The following is a 17,695-nucleotide window of genomic DNA, read 5'->3' on the forward strand; positions in this document are numbered from 1 at the left end:
GTGGGATTAGTAGAACTCTTTTCTTTTCCCCCTCCTTGGCAAATCAAGCGGTCCCAACAGTGACGCTTTAGCAGCAGCAGCAGAAGTCGTGTCGTGATGGCAGTGGAGCGGTGACGATGTTGTGCCTCCATGTCCCTGGGCTTACAGGCTGTACAGTTTGTATGTTGGGAAACAGCACGGCAGCACGAGCTGGCAGACATCAGAGCATGGAAGGGCTGTGACCTGTGCACATTAGACCACAACTTTAACTCGCGGGGTGCAGCTGGCCACAGTTCAAAGATGCTTGGTAAATAAATAATAAATCATTGTAAGGCAAAGAAAACAGAATAACCATAACCTTTTTTTATTTAATTAAAAAGCCTTGGAAATTAGGGAAGTGTATAGTATCAAACCAATTACAAAATAAAAAAATAATAATTAAAATGTTCATTTGTTGTTATTTTTTAAACTTTGAGTATCATGAACATGTTTTTTTTATATCACTGAGTTTGAGAAGTCGTAATCGCAGTGTCAGTGTTGGTCAGTTTGTGTAATATTAGAATGGAGAGCAGCCGTGCGCACAGCTTTACTATAACACAAATAACCCTACAAAGTACTTTAACATATAAGTATAATCATTTGATCGTAAACAACAACAACATAACATAGAAATATACTACTACTAATTATATTAATAATAACATTTGTAAAAAAAAATATATTATTAAAATTATAATTATTGTTTTTATTTTATTTTTGTATATACTTCTAAAAGTACCATAAACATGTTTTGTTATATAATAATGACTTTTAGAAGTAGTGGTTTCTGTATTAGTGTTAGACGGTACGTGTGATATTAGAAGCGACGGCAGCCGGGCGCTCTGTTCACTATAATCCTACAAAGTTCTTTTAACACATCGTAGTTAATAAGTAGAATTTCTTATCATAAATAACTATGACATGGCATTAAACTACTGCTACAATTAATAATATTTAACATTTGTATTATTATTATTATTATTATAACCAGAAAATGTGAAGTCGTTGTGGAAGTAGTGTAAGCATGAACAGTGTTAGTTTAGTTAGTGGGTCGACATTTCAAACAACTTCATACATGTTATATAATAATAGAGTTACATTTTAAAGCAAAAAACATTTGAACTATTTGTATTAATATTTATAGAAAAGTTGGCAGACGTTTGAGAACTGGTAGTTGTGAAATTAAAAATATATTTAAAAAAATATATAATGAACTCCTTTATCTGATGTTAGAAGTACTAATGATAGTAGCAACGGTTGTCATGGAAGCACAAAGACCACTTTTTATACTTAACTCCTTATGAGTATGAGTTTTAGTATAATTTTCTGTTGGAGTAATAATGACAAACTTGAGTAATATACTAACTTGGTTAAAAGACATAATATATTAGGAGGGTTAGTATTGTCTGTGCTTAAAACAAATCGTAGCAGCCGTTCAAATTAATTCTATTACTACAGAATGATTTATTATTAAAGTTCAAAGCGCTTCGCTGAACTTGGAAACAGCAGCTGACAGAAAGAGATTTAATACTAAAGGGCTCTGAAGTTGGATTGTTCGGTCCTTGCAAACAGTATGATTAGTTTTTCTTGAATTGATGTAAACAATGACAAAACATTTTTTCCTTTCAGATTTAGAATAGAATAAATCTCTTTATTCTCGTTATACAATTGTACAACAAAATTGGTAAGAAATGAGCTTTTTGACCCTTGTGAGGTGATTCCCTCTTCAGATCAGGTCACTTTGCAGTGTTGTGAAAATGTGTGTGTGTGTGTTTGCATGCTTTGTGCTGCATAGTGAAACCAACAATTGATCAGGACAGGTGCTGTGATCTGACACATTTGCAGAGTTCCTCACCATTACATGAATCAATACATGATCACAGCGCTTGAATAACAGGCGCTCGTACAGACTCATGTGAGGACGCACTCAGCTGCACCTGGACTTACGGTTGATAATAGCTTTATGAAAACAAATACAGGTGATCGATAACTGATCGTTGTCCTTGAGCCTTGCAGACATTCTGCTGTTTTCAGTTCATCCCATCAGTCAGATATTTGCCACTGGGTAGGTGAGAGTGTGTGTGGGAGAAGCGAGCCAATGACAAATGAGTGTAAATAACAGAGAGAGAGAGAGAGAGAGGGGGGAGGATGCTGTGTGGTGGCTCATGACCCAGAGAGATAAACAGAAAAGTGTGAGTTGGCCAGGCAGGTAGTACAGGAGGGTGTGGCAATGTGGAGGGCATCTAACGAGCAATGCCGGCTGATCCCCGCGCTCTAATTGGCTGGTGAGACTTTGACTGACACGCATGTCCCTCCCCCCCTCCGGCTGCCTACGGAAAGTGTATGTATGAATGTGTATGTGTGTGTAAGGGAGCCGGCAGACTGAAGCGAGCCACAGAGGCAGCCTCCAACTCCAACCCAATGAGCTCGCAGCCCTCACACTCACACACACTCTCCTTACACACACACACACACACTCTCTCCAGCGCCGGCTCTCGCGCTCGATTCAACCCTGGGACTCAGAAGAAGAAGGAGGAGAGGAAGCGGAGAGAGAGGCAGCGAGCGGCAGAGAGGGAGAGTGAGGGTGTAAGAGAGGAGAGAGGGGGAGAGAGGCAGAGGGAGACTGGCAGGGTGTGAGGGAGAACACCATGGCTTCAGATCCGGGGCTGGCTGCGATGCTGCTGTGGACTATATCACTACAGGCTGTTGGCACCGCAGGAAGTAACAGCAATGAAGGTAAGAGTGTGTATGTTTGGGGGGGGGGGGGGGAGTGTGTGTGTGTGGACCCCTTTATAGATGGACAGTTAACCCATGCATGTTCTCTGACAGCGGGGATTAACTTCATACATGTGGGAGACCCTGGATAAGAAACTGACTATGAGCCAGCGCGTGACTCACAAACAAAAAAAAAAAAAAAAAGGTGGTGTTTTAGTGTGCATTACTCGGGCCATGACATCAAAGTTTGCTTTGCACAACAACTCGGGGCAATAGGGCTGTTTGTGTGTGAACTCGTTTTGACATTGCTCACATTAGCGCGGGTTGCGTGTCAGCTGCGGTAACAGCGCATGTGTGTGCTGTGGGGGTAAGGTGGTGACGTGTTGGAGTGTGTTTGTTATGCTGTTCCCATCCTGTATGTAATCTGAGGTAAACATCTTTATGAATCTCACTTGTGATGTGTATGTTTTTTGTGTGTGTGTGTGTGTGTGTGTGTGTCTTGTCACACACACACACACACACACACATAGCACTTTGCTCCCTTAATCCCAGCTTGGGTTTGTTTACTTCTATCCTCCTGTCCTTCATCTTTCCACACAAAGATGGAAAAACTGTTGTTGTCACTTGTTCAACTAATGCAACACACACACCAAAAAGTCCCTTAGTGCCTTTCGTTATGTATATGCGTGTGTGTGTGTGTGTGTGTGTATGCCTGTGTGACAGGGTCCTTGACATAGGTCTGGTCTCTGGAGGCTGAGTGACAGCAGCGATTCAACTGTTAGGGCCTTCTTGGCCCTGACAGCAAAATTCAGCTTACCTCTGCGGGGGGAAAAAGCAGCAGAAGAAGAAGAGGAAGAGAAAAATGGGGGGGGGGGGGGGGGAAAGGATCAGTGCTTTGGTTCAGGGGGATCACCTCAGCTGTGGCAGCCACTTATCCTGTATTAAGCTGTGTAAAGTCGGGATGGGAAAGTCGAGCCGCCTTGGGTCAGACAGAGCAGGAAGCTAGGGGTCGCCATACACAGACAGACAGACAGACCAGCGGTGGACGGACAGACAGTCTGATCAAGATGTCCGTGGTGTGTGTGTTGCACTTTTGCATCCTGTGTAATTTGCGTGTCAGGTTTTATTTCCTTGCCGCCGCTCCTGTTTGACCGTAATTTCACGTATTGACTTCTATGTCAAGCGTCCTCGTCTTTCACACTCCCTCTTGTTCACCATTCAACCTCTCCCGTGGTGGTTGCTGCCCTTTGCTGATTAGCGATTCAGCGTGATTAGGTAAATAAAGTGTAAGATGCACTTTATTCCAGTGCAATCCGAACCTCTTTAACTATCCTGGTGTGCGTGCAGGTCTGAATGTGTTTCCACTCACTGCACTGCATGAGGGATTGCCGTGCTATCGGTTGCTCGCTCGCTCAAGACTTACAATTTCCTGCTCGAATTACAAATCATGTTTATATTATTTTATCAATGCTTTCTTTCTGCCATATTTAGCAAATACATATGTGTACATAAAGGTTATTTACATGACTCTGATCCACATTGCGAGGCACTTCTTGACACCTAAATGATCTAATTTGTGGTATACACACGCTGGTTATAGCGGCCTTTTTTTTTTTGTTGTAATTCTAGGAATAAAAGGTAACATGGCGGGAGAGGGAGGTGACTTCTTTGGCTGAAATCAAATGAGGGATGATGCAGATATCGGCCATCTCTTTTAAATCTGTGTGTTTTGAACCCAAACTGTTACCTTTAAGTAAATTACGTGTTTGCATGGTCGGAAATCCCCCCCCCCCCCTAAATAGCGGTTTGACTATCACTTGACACGAGTACTCGAAAATGTATTGTTTAATCTACTAATAATAAACACAACAGAGCATTTTCATTAGTTGTTAATTGGAGCCCTTTGAATTGCTGCAGGCTAAGGACTCTAAAGGTGCAGTGCTCATAGAGCTTTAATAAACTTGTGGGCCTGTGCAGAGCTTCGTTATTAATCATAGGATGAAAAACTGTGCAGCTTTACAAAACTCTGAATGTCAAACTCAGCGTTTTAACGATGTGATCAATGTGTCTGATTACGCATCATTTAATTTACTTGGGATTCCTAGAAAAATGTTCTGGCTCAACCACAAAAGTCACCACCGAGTTGTGATAACAAAAAAAAAATATTATTCTACTTTTAACCCAAATACTAATTCATCTCAATAAACATTTAAATCGCTAATCAATTTTCATACACGCTACATGAAAGTAACCGCTCGTCTTCCATCCTGTTTAGAAAGTGGAACATTGTAATTAAGCCCAAGCAAATAGTTGACGCCTAAAAGATGACTGATTGTGTTTAAAAAATGATAGCGCTGAGAAATTACTTTTCTCTTCCCTGCTTTGGTTCTGCCGAGATCCGACTCGGGGGCAATTGCAAATATTACATGTACATGGGGGAGATAACCTTTGGAATGACTGGAGAGCTGCAAATTAAATTGCTGGGAAAACAGGTATCTGCTCACACACCCATGCATAGCTCCTCTCATGAAAACACACACACGCACATAAGACTCGAGAGAAGACCGAGGCAGATGTATATTTAAAAAATGAGCGAACCCATGGACAGCCATTTTTTATTTTCCAGTGGTTCATGTTTATCGTTGTTTCCATCATGTGCAGATACAAACAGCCAACCTCTCCCTCTCTCTAAGTTATACACTCTCTCTAAGTTATACAAGTATTACTGTCAAAACAAAAAACTGTGTCCGAAAAAACCCTCTCACTAATTTGTTTGTGTTGAGACGCCATTTGTGTGTGTGTGTGTGTGTGTGTGTGTGTGTGTGTGTGTGTGTGTGTGTGTGTGTGTGTGTGTGTGTGTGTGTGTGTGTGTGTGTGTGTGTGTGTGTGTGTGTGTGTGTGTGTGTGTGTGTGTGTGTGTGTGTGTGTGTGTGTGTGTGTGTGTGTGTGTGTGTGTGTGTGTGTGTGTGTGTGTGTGTGTGTGTGTGTGTGTGTGTGTGTGTGTGTGTGTGTGTGTGTGTGTGTGTGTGTGTGTGTGTGTGTGTGTGTGTGTGTGTGTGTGTGTGTGTGTGTGTGTGTGTGTGTGTGTGTGTGTGTGTGTGTGTGTGTGTGTGTGTGTGTGTGTGTGTGTGTGTGTGTGTGTGTGTGTGAGTGTACGTCGACACCAAATGTACAAAGGATAAGGGGAGAGAACGAGACTAAAGAAATACTAGTCTTGATATTTTGGACCTCTTCATATAACCTCAGTCGATCACATGTAATATGGAGACAGCGTAATGATTACAGAATCAAACAGCAGCTTTTTTTTTTGTTCCTTTTTTGAAGAAAAGAGAAGAGGCTTGAATCGGAGACAGACCAGCGGGGACGAAGCGGAGGAAAGCCTCCTCAGCTTACAGTGATTTCACTTGCAGGGGAGGACAGAGCTGTTATAAGAGCAGATGCAAAACTTTGTTTATGAAAGTTTTTTTTAAACGGGCATCCTCATTACTTTAGCGTCACACGGTATAGGTTGATATTTTTTATTTTTTTTACATTATTACTTTATTAAATAAAAACGTTAAAATAACACATTAAATAAGTTTACTATCATGTATAAAAAAATATATATTTTTGTAAAATTGCACTATTCAGATAATATGAAGGTTTGTTTTTGTCTGATTTAGATTTTTTTTTTTTTTATAAACCCCCAATGACCTTTTACTCACATCTCTTTCTATTCCCCTCCTCTTGCTTTAGCCTTGTTCCCGTGATGATAAATTACTCCAAGAATAAAGAAGTATGACTTTTCTAGTGAAGGAGTGAGGCAATGCTTAAAAAATTAAAAATGTTACACTCAAAATATGAATTCAGTTATTGTAAGTCAATTTCTATTAGCAGTTTCAATCATCAGAAAAATAAAATGTAAATGTTTTTTTTAAAAAAATCCATAAATAGGATTTTATGACATTCAATGTTGAATGGCAGTGTTACTGGTTTATGTTACTTACATGTTACTTTAATCTTTAAGTCAATAGTAAAATGCCTATTAGTCCGTTTCCTTATTCAGACCAGAGCAACAGCCAACAGAGTTTTTTTAAAGGGTGCGTTCTTTTTGAACTTTTTTCCCTTTATTGTAGTTATGTTAATAAATTCATAAAAATCTATTATTATTATTATTATTACTTTATAGAGTTGAAAATTCGGGTGAGAGAGAGAGAGGGGTATGACATGCAGGACAGAAGCCACAGGTCGGATTCGGACCCGGGCCGCCCGCTTCAAAGACTTCAGCCTCTGTACACGGTGCGCGCGAACTAGCCACTCGGCCACCGGCGCCAAAAAATCTATTTATTAGTAATTTTTGCACATTTCTTTGTATAGCGCTATTCTATTATTTTATTTTTTTAAACAATTTGGGACTTGGAAGTTGTTATTTTCTGAAATATCAGAGTAAAGCGCCTTTAAAAAAACAAACCAGCTGAAATAAAAAACAGACACTTTTCTAGCTGAGAGCAAAATCTCATAAATGACATGAATGACACGCGACCTTGAACTTAATTTTTCTTTTTAAGTCAGAGGAATAAACAAACTCATAACATCAACACAGCAGTAAAAGGTCCTCACAGACAGGAGCCATCGGGGGTATAGGTGGTGATTTCAAGGAAAATCACTCTGTTATTTTCAGGGATGGAAATGGCCGCATTATAGTCATTGGTATAAAATGCTTGTTATCAGTATTTCAGGTGAAACAGTGTGGCACAAACACGCACAGAGAAAAACAAAATGAAGCCCAACCTTTTTGTTCCTAGCAGCTCCCTGTTTTGTTGTGGACTGACTCATTGGACTGTATGGAGGTGGTGGTTTCCCTGAGCACCCCTCGTGGCTGCGAGCACTGTCCCTGATTCAACTCCTGCACACTGTCTCACACCGTCACACTCCCAGCGAGAATAGAGCGCGTTCCTTCAGGTTGTTGTTAGCGCTGCGGAACATGAAAAGCCTCATGCAGAGAGCAGGACCTGCTGCTAATGAGCAAACTGTAGGTGGATGATTATTACCACATACCTCTGCTGCAGGAGGACCAACTGGGAAAAAAAAAAAAAAAAAAAGACATCTAGGAAGGGAGCGATGAATAGCAACAAAGATCCCTTTTTTCCCATTAATTTCAGATTTGAACACGTCATTTAGAAGCAACTAAATCGCAGGGAAAACAGGAAATGAAGAGGGAGAAGTTGAAAGGAAACAGACAGCTGGGATCTGCAGTTTTTCTCTTTGTGCAATAAAACAGAGAGCACGTTTTGGCTTGTGAAAAAAACACAGCACAGCTTTTGGATTTTGATTACCGCTGCAGTTGGCTAAGATGCTGCGGTTTGTATTATATTGATCTCTTCTCAGTCAATAGACTACCTCCTGCATGTTTAGTAACACAATCAGGAGAGAGAAAAGCATGAGAACTTGTCATAATTGATAGCTTGGAGGGAAGAAAAACATTTCAGTCATTGTAATAAGCACAGCATTTGCTCAAGTGTGCAGTCCTCAGTGTCTTGGACGCATCGGCAGACTTGCCTGACGAGGGGTAATGTTTTCCTACACAGCGTCTCGTATTTCAGCTCCCAACGCCTTTTTATTGACTTGTTTCCACCTTCTCGCCACACAGAAGGGCCAGACTCTATCCTAAAGTCTCACTATTAAAAATAGATCACGAGCCTCATCATCTGTCAGTGCTCGTCTTTCACACGCACACCTGCTTCCTTTGTTTGTTTTGCTCCATCACTTAGTGCTGTCAGTTCCCGGTCAATAAAAGATAGAAGAGCATTCAGCGATACGTCTGGCTTTAGGAAGAGTCTACATGGGTTTTCTTTTCTTTTTTTTACTTCAGAGCCTGGTATTATTCATGATTTCACCTTGAAAAAAATTGCTAAAACATGAGTTTTTTTTATTTATTGCGCTTTGCAAGTAAAAGACAGAAATTAACTTTAAAGTATCACAAAGTGAATCCTCTCCCAGCCAGTCATGTCAGTAATTCTTAAAATGGTGTTTTTCCTTGGCTCATGACCTACTCTAAGTTACAGCTCAATACTACCACTTCTCAGTGTCATCCTAAGGGGGAGAGCCTGTATGTGCAGCATTGAGTGAATGCCTTAGATTACCAGTGAGGATGTGAACTTTCCCTGCCTCTGTCTGCTGGTTTGTTTTAACACAGGTTGCTGTCGGCTGGACGGCTGCTCCCTCTTCTCTCCCTAAGGCTTGGGTCTTTATTGAGACATCAGCCTTGTTAGCCTGCTGTCGGCAGGAATATGGGAGCTTCCAGATCAATACAATCGGGTCTGCCAGTCCTCCTGATCTGAAGCCAGAAGCCGACGAGGCCTCATGAAGCAGGGGCCTCTCTTGAGCCCTTTCCCAGCCATTAGCGGGACCTGATGCTGGGATGGCCAGAGTTCAGCTGCCTCTGGGCCGGCTCCGCTACGCTCTGTGATTGCAGCTGTATCGCTGGATAATTTATGTTCCCCTGCTCCGCTGGCATGTGGGGTTGAGGATTCCTCACTGGAATGTCTTAGGATAAAGTAAGAGAGTGAGAGACGGGGAGAAAAGGTTGCAGGCGATGCTTGACAGCTCTGTAATGGGCTGCTGTTGTGGTTGTGTTAGCACATCCCTCCTGGAGAGAGATCTCTATGATGTTCCCTTCATGGGGACTGATGAATGACTGAGATCGAGCTCTGCAGCAACAGTCTCCTCTGCTATGTCACAGACAAGAGGAACACAGCGTGCGTAAGAAACAAAGGCGGCTGTGTGTTAGAGGGACATGCAACACAAGTAAAGAGAGAGAGAGAAGGAGAGAAAGAGGAGAGTGCAAGATGGTCACAGGGAGGGAACAAAGTGAGATGAAAAAGAGGAAAGATGCGTCTCTTCAACTTCTATCGGCGGGTGTCTTTATCAACACCGGCGGAGAGTGACTAGCTGATAATTTGCCGCAGTCAATTCCCTTCAATCCATTAAAGGATTTAAATGTTCATTAAGTCTAATAGAAGCCCAGCGAAGGTCTAATATGCTCTGATAAACGCTGGCAAACCTGCCAACCTGTTCCAATAGCTGCCGCGACAAAGAACCATCCAGTTAATAAGGTCAGACTCAGAGTTTGTGCTCAGCTCACTTTGTGTAGTGCTTCCTCAGTCACAAAGGCTCACACAGCAACACGCTGCGAGTGTGAAGCTATCAACAAGTCCTCTAAACCAATAGGAAGCTTGTTTTTCAGCTATTTCAAAAGATAACCATTTTCTCATCTGACTTCCTCGTTGAAGGACAACTTTGATTGTTAGTCCCTCCTAAATGATATAAAATGTACACATTTGATTGTGATGTGGCACACCTATTGTTTACGTTTAGGTAAGGTTTAGGCAGTTAGAAGTATGTAAGGGCAGAGGTTTGTTGATGACCTGGTTGAATGAAATCATTAGCAACGGCAAAACTATCTATTCTCAGTGCGTCAGCGTAACTTGTGCTTTTATTTCATAATCCATGGTAACTAGTCAGACCGGCCACATAGTCTGCAAGAGCATTCATGTACATCTGCAGGGTTGTCACATACCGTAAAATTAGGAATATAGGTCGCACCAGTATTTAAGAGGGGTGGGGGGTTGATTGAAGAAAGAAGGTTTAAACATTCTTCCTGCATGACGATTCCTATTGTGTTCAGCGATGTCTACAACGTGCAGTTTCTGTGCAGCTGTGTCGCTCTTTTAGTTCCGTCTGTTTTCGCTTTGTGGAGTTTGCCCTCCTACTAGCTACAGTACGGTAGTTGAGCTCTCAGCCTGCAGTGAAAGTGATGCAGTACCGACGGCCTGTGAGTCACGCTTCCTGACCCCACTGGTCACTTGTTAACTTTAACATTCAGTCTTTCAATCAAAAAGGTTTTTTTTTTTTCTGGAACAATATACCACTGTTTGCTTTAAATGCATTTTTATGACCTTGACACGGAGAAAAGAAGTTTAAAAAGTCGCACGGCGAGCCTCCTCTGTGTGGCAGTGTATCCCAGCACAGCTTGCAATCACAATGAATGGGGATGAATTTTCAATCGTGTCAGGTTGAGGGTAGAGGGGTATGGTGGCGGCTGCACTCTTGGTTGCACCGATGTATAAGAGAAAAAACATTTTAGAAAAATGTTAAAAATAGCTTTTAGAAGTGTGTTATTCATGAATAGAAGACTCGCCTATTAAATCTGCGTGCTGCTTGTGACTCTTGGCAAAAAAAGACTGTGTATCATAAAAACTAATGGAATAAAAATATTTGATTCCAGGAATGTTACGACTTTGTGGAATAATGTGAAAGATGTAAAAGACATTTTTTAATGCTCAGCACACACTGGTTCTGCAGCTGTGTACATCAGAGCAGTTCAAAGGGATTCCCATCATGCATCGGTGGTGTGTCTGATTCACTGCAGCACCTTTCTGATCCTTTCTTTTATCACATGAAATACTTTGAGTATGTTGAAACTTTTAATGCATTTAAGTGTGAACAGATTTTTTGATTGCCATGCCAACATCTTGTATATTCATTTGTGAAATAAGTAGCTTTTCTACTTTCCTTTTTTTTCTGCTCAAAATTTTAGAAGGAGCTCAGATTAGAATACATTTGCTTATTATTTTTTTTTTCACTTTTCAAAAAAAGTAATCTTTTATAAATTATAGGTTAAATGCCAAAGTAATCAAACACCCCTTTACTCAATTTGGTGTCCAGGTTTTTTGTATGAACAGTAGTCTACGGGGTTTGCATACATCGTAAAGGTTGAAATGATCACAAATGACCGTCTACTTCAGCCAGAGCTTCTTATTTTTAATGAGAAACAGAGAATGGGGTTTTGACTTGTATATGCATGAATGCATTTCCGTGGCAACGAGGAGACTACCTTTGACATACATTGAGGTGGGGGATTTTTTTTTTAAGGCACTGAGACAGACCTCTTGCAGGTTTTGGCTCCTGGCTGGGTTGGCCCTGCCCTAACCCCCTCTGGCGGCAGGGTTGCGACACACTGTATATAATGTCAGGTACCCAGGGTGCACAAGTGGGATGCTGAATGCTTATAGAAAAAAATGAAAAAGCATAGCAAAAGAAATTGCTCAGGGGGACTACAGAAGTTGTCCTTGTTAGGTCAAAGTAATTAGCAGATTTTTTCCATTTGTTAAAACGACTTCTCATTTATCTGTTCGAGACAGTTTTGAATTTGAATAGTGTACAGGAGGATAGCTGATTTCCCCTTCTGTGGCAGCAGGTAAGCTGTGTGCTTACTTATGATGTAGTGAGCTCCAAACCGAGCGTGATGCAGGTTGATGGATCTCTCCTGGGGCCTGCTTCCATGAGGAAATAATGCGTTTTACACCCAGTAATCTGTCCATATATCACAAGCCTGATTTAATTAATACACGGAAAGGGAAGGTGGTGAAGCCAAATAACTCATTTCTCTTCTTACAAAAATCTGGACGCAAAAGTACACAGGACACAGGTGCACCGAGCACATTTACATCTTTATGTTGCTCACACACACACACACACACACACACACACACGCAGACAAGCACTCCCTCTAACGGAGTATCTCTGTGTGGACGATATTAACGCCTGAAATATGTGGAGCATTAGTCTCGAGGTAATGGAAGCATTTATAATGTTTAATTTACACACAGAGATTGGGAGACAGAGAGAGGGAAGAGGAGAAAGTGTGGATATAAAATGAAGGCTATTCGGGCAAAAGGTTTGTAAAAGTCTATTTCAATGTCTTGCATCAGCACCTGGCCTGTGAGTTACCTGCTGCTGAAGTAACCGTAGCATTTAGTGTCGGAAAAAGTGTGTTAATAATAATAGTCTCTCCTTGTTTGGAGGACAGGACTGTTAGTGTTGTTAGTAAAGCCTATAAAACACTGTATGCCTGTTCTGATCTCCTGACTTAACAGTGTACTATCGCTTTTTTTTCTCTCAGCAATCCATCATTACCCTCAGACACTTTCGGAGCACAGGGTGAGACACTAAGAGCACTCTTAGATTCAGCAGTGATATAATCTCTAGAAGTCAAAAAAAAGTCACAAAAGGCTGCAAAAGGTAGGCGTTAGGAGAGAAATCTTCCTGTTGTTACTTTTTCATTTACTGCACTGTCTCCAAGACTACCAAGCTATATTACAAGTAATTTATGATATCTATTTCTGCTCCTATGAATATTTTTTATTATACCTTTTCATTATTCTCTTTTAGCACCACTACCGCTGGCTAACACTCAAGGTCTGGTTTGGCATATATACTGTATGTTAGGCCCCATAAAATGTGGATGTTAAGAAATAATGCCAGAAAAATACCCACAGCTGAGAAAAAGCCTCTCATGCAGAATAAATAAATAATTATCATCCAATAATTATTCATCAGACATATTAACTATCGAGGTGGAGATCTCGCAGACTACGCTTCCAGGGATTTTTAATGGAATGACTCGATAGCAACAAAGCCACAAAAAAAAAAAGATCCAAAGCAGCGAGTCCAAAACGCACTTTTCTTCTCCTCTGTTCTCCGCTGTCTTCTCTTCATACCCGCTCTTTTAAATGCATGAAGCTAAACTCATTCATCTACTCACACTCAAACTAGATTAACAACAAAGCTTGTGCATCCCTGCGTGTCGGGGGACTTTGCTTATTTGTGATGACAGAGAGGGAAAATCTAGAGTAAGGTCTGCAGTGCAACTTTCCACGCTTTCGACACATCATTCTGCGGGGTGGGGTGGGGTGGGGAACAAACACAGTGATGCTGCAGCGTGTCATCACATTATTTCTGGAATGTTATCTTTTGATATTGAGTCATACACCTCAGTTTTCATTGCTGATCTTTTTATATTCAGGCGGATTCATGAAGTCGTGGTTATTAGCACGGAGAGTCGTGCGTCATGTTGTGGTGTCGCTGCATAGTCAGCTGTTGGCTGCATGACGCGCTCATTCAGAGACGCAGTGTCAGGATTTCACTCTGACTGGACTACACGCACACACACACACACACACACACACACACACACACACACAGCCTCAGACTAGAACATTAAGACTTCAATTTCTAAATATCCTGTAAGCTATTGTTTAAATCCGGACTACTATCCAGCCCACTGTCAAAAGGCACAAAAAGCTTTATATATAGAATTTACATAGGCTCATTTATGTGCTCTCCTTTTATTTCAGCGGAGCATCAACGTCTTTATGTGTTGCTCTGTCCTGATCAACGTCTCTGCTCTGCTCTTGGTTAGAGTTTTTGACACACTCACTCTGACTGACACATTTTCCTTCATGGTTTGTCTCAGACGCAGCACCAGCATATGAATTTGGCTGAGCCTGAAGAAGTTCTGCTTAACTAACTGTTTCCATCTCGTATACCATATTCTATTGCCTTCCTCTAAAGATATTTTCTCTGAACATTAACGTTACAGAGACAGCTTAATTCCCCTGCTGACTTTTAACATCTTAATAGACGTACTCCCTGCTCTTATAGCACTAATTTCAATGGATGGTGTAGACCAATATAACCATTTTTCATAACAGAGAGATAATTATTCTGTTTAAGAAAGTTCTCTCCTTTTGATGATCTGTATGGATTATTATTGGTTTATATTTAACCGGAGGGAAGGAGAGAGCTCATCGTCGGGCGAGCTAAATAGACTCTCAATGAGAGAGAGAGAGAGTGGCTCGCTGCGTGGTCTGTTGATGACCCGTGGTCAGGTTGTGCTTTTAATACAATGTATGGGCAATCAGAGTAGGCCGGAACTTTCAGATCTTTGAAATCAGACAATGACTCTCTCAGCAGCAGCATCACAGTGGAAGAGATCAATGAAGGAAATATTGTACTCCTGTACTCCTTGTACTTTGACCTGATAAAAGTTGAGTCCTTGACCCCCTGTCGTTGCCCCCTCTGTCCATCAACAGAGCCCTCTGTCCTCCTACTTCTGGCCCAACATGACATGCTTGAAAGCGTGTTAGTTAACTGAGCAGGGGCGAATCCAGACTTTATTGTCTCGGGTGGCACAACTCGGACTTATGCAGGAAGTTTGTGTGCATTCACAAAAAGGCTCATCATTTATTTACGCTTTTTAACAAAAGTTATTATTAACAAAAAGTAACTGTTAAAAAGTTGTAGTTTTGTTGACGTTGAGTAAAATGTGTTCCCGGCACGTTTCTTACATTTGTAAGCACTGAGTAGGATGAGCATGTGTAGGAAATCCCCTCGATTTAGTAAATCATTTAAATTAGCCAGTAGCTTAAATTAGGATATTTAGGCCTTGTAATTAAAGAAAAGATGAGACACTCCGTCAAGTGTCCCACAGCAGATGAATATTGTTACAGCATTAAAGGCAAAATTACAGCAAAAAAAACCCATTAATAATAATTAATAATAAAAAGTGTGTAAAAAAAGGCCCTTTCCAAAAAGGGAAACTAAGTTAGTTATTCATTTAAGAGATTGAAAAATGTCCTCTATTGTATATCATATATTATATATATATTACTATTGCTCTTGAATAAAGCAAGTGATTTAATGAAAAAAAGGCTGACCGATGACTCGACCTATCAGGTCAGAATTATCCATAGATTACTGGATTACTAAAAGAATCGTTGACTACAGCCCTATCAGAAGGATTAAGTATGATCAGAAGTATTTTATACAGAATAAAATAAAACACATTGTGATTGACAATTGTGGAGTAGGCTTGGAGTAGTTAAAGTGGAGAAGTTAAAAAAGAAAGCGCTGCACTGGTTTAACTCACAAGGTTCCTGGTGCTCATCCCCGGCAGGGCAGGTGTCTTCCTCTGTGGAGTTTGTCTCTTCTCCCCGTGCATGCGTGGGTTCCCTCCAGGTCGTTAGGCTTCCTTCCTCAGTCCAAAGAGATACTCGTTAGGTTCATCGGTGACAATAAATTGCCCGTAGGTGTGAATGTGAGTGTGGCTGGTTGTCTGTCTCTGTATGTCAGCCCTGTGATTGACTGGCGACCAGTCCAGGGTGTACCCCACCTCTCGCCCAATGACAAGCTGAGATCAGCCACAGCCCCCACGCGACACCAGACAGGATAATCAGAATAGATTATGGAAGGATGGATGGAGTTAAAAATAAAAAGTGAATTAGATTTGTTTAAACTGCTGAATACTAGTTTCTTTTCTGTTTCTTAATGATTTGGTTCATATAGATAATTTACATTTAAAAAATAAAAAGGTAGACACTAGGCATCTTACATCTTACAAATTTGAACTGATTAAATAATTTGCACCTTCTATTTCTCAGTTCTCGGTGAGAGAGGAGGCTTAGTGCATGTGGCAAATATTTTTTTTAAATAGAAGGTTTTAAAAAAAAGTGTTTTATTTTTATTCGGCAATCATCATCATTTTGCTTTGAGGTACAGATGAGTGTCTTTCTTTGTTGGTTAGCTAGTAGTAGTAGTAGTAACCTTAGTAAGTCGACTATTTGTTAGCTTACGAGTCAATAAACATCTCCAAACATATTTGACAGTCAACTTTTCAGTTGAGATTCTGTGACAATAAGCTTCACACTGGAGAGCATATATATGTTTCTGTACATGAGATCCTTAAAGAGAGTAAAAATCTATCAAATTGTCCATATTATTATTAGAAAATGAAGCGAATGAAGCCAAGAGTTGAAGCTTTTTCTCCTCAAGGCTTTCAGAGCACTCTTGAAAAGCAGTGTGCAGAAAGCTCAGTGCCTGCAAGCAGCCCTCGCTGCAACAACAGCTCTGTCTGATCGTTCTCTTTGCTTTCCCACTCCCTTTATCCTGACTGCGCTTATTAACAAGACCATTCATTCCTGCTGAAAAACACATAATTCTATTAATGCAAAGCATTTCAGCAAGGCACTGCAGATTCTAGAAAATGTGATTTAAACTGGAGGAAAGTGTGTTTTAGTACAATCATCTATCATGGGTTTATACCTGTGGTTACTCTTCTGACTGTACATGGATTATGATAACGGCCGACACATCTGTAACAGTTTGTATTTTATAACTGGCATATAAGGCGTAGCTCCTCTGAGGAATCTGTAATTCCTTTGTCAACTATTCATGGTTTTGTTGTTACCCGTGCTTGCAAGCTTTATTGTAAAAAAACGAGAAACCTGCCATTGTGCGGGGCTGATGATGTGCTTATTACCTCACCCAGCAGCTGATCAGATCAGCACACCTGAGACGTGCTCGTTGCTCACTGAACCTTTGGCTTTTCTTTTCAACTCGTGCATGTTTACAGGTTAGAGCAGCCACACCTACAGCGTGAGCAGCGCCAAAAAGCCTTCAGGATTGGAGCCTTACTTTAGCTTCGGATTTCTTTTTTTTTGCGATGTAGACAGAAAATGATGAATTGATAGCCATAGTAATACATAATAATACACACCTATCACTAAAGCCTTTTGTCCATATTAGTAGAAAATGTAACAGCCATGATATTAAAATAATTGTATCCATATCGGTCCATAATAATAACAAAGAGTAAGGGTTTTACCTGCTCTTTTTGTCTCGATAACATTTGTTGAATTGGCGCTATACAAATAAAGACTAATACATTGAGATGGATTGATAATAATACACACCCACCATTAAAGCTTCAGTGTCCACATTTGTAGTAGTGTTGTAGTCAAGACCTCCCTAACCAAGTCCAAGACATACCCAGGACCATAGTGCTCCGAGACCGAGACAAGACCAAGACCAAGACCAAGACATTTAGGGATCGAGTCCAGACCAAGACCAAGGCAGGGCTAGACCGGGACAAGCCGAAAGACCGTAAATATCAATGACAAATCAGGAACTTGTGTGCAGCATGCGTGTCACTCACATAGGGCGCGGTCACACTGGCAATCTGTACCGTGCCTAAGTATGCTTCACCCCTAAGCTCGGTACGGGACAACATTGCCAGTGTGACCGCGCTCTTAGACTGTAACAGCGGGAAGGTAGCGGCCGTAACCGGGGCTTAAAAATCTAA

General features: G+C 41.0%; 1 protein-coding gene across 8 annotated transcripts in view; it reads left to right on the plus strand.

Annotated features, from left to right (window-relative positions):
* Window positions 1-2,270: 2,270 nt before the first annotated feature.
* Window positions 2,271-17,695, plus strand: part of epha8 (eph receptor A8) — a 128,493-nt gene continuing 113,068 nt past the window's right edge. For 4 of the 8 annotated variants that reach the window (XM_061041418.1, XM_061041420.1, XM_061041422.1 and 1 more), the window contains exon 1: window positions 2,278-2,754. In XM_061041418.1, coding sequence (XP_060897401.1) covers window positions 2,667-2,754 — 88 coding nt within the window. In that variant the 5' untranslated portion in view covers window positions 2,278-2,666. Of the gene's footprint in view, window positions 2,755-17,695 lie in introns of all 8 variants that reach the window. The other 4 variants (XM_061041417.1, XM_061041419.1, XM_061041421.1 and 1 more) reach the window with 2 other exon arrangements.

This window comes from Labrus mixtus, chromosome 7 (assembly GCF_963584025.1).
Source record: "Labrus mixtus chromosome 7, fLabMix1.1, whole genome shotgun sequence".
NCBI lineage: Eukaryota > Metazoa > Chordata > Actinopteri > Labriformes > Labridae > Labrus > Labrus mixtus.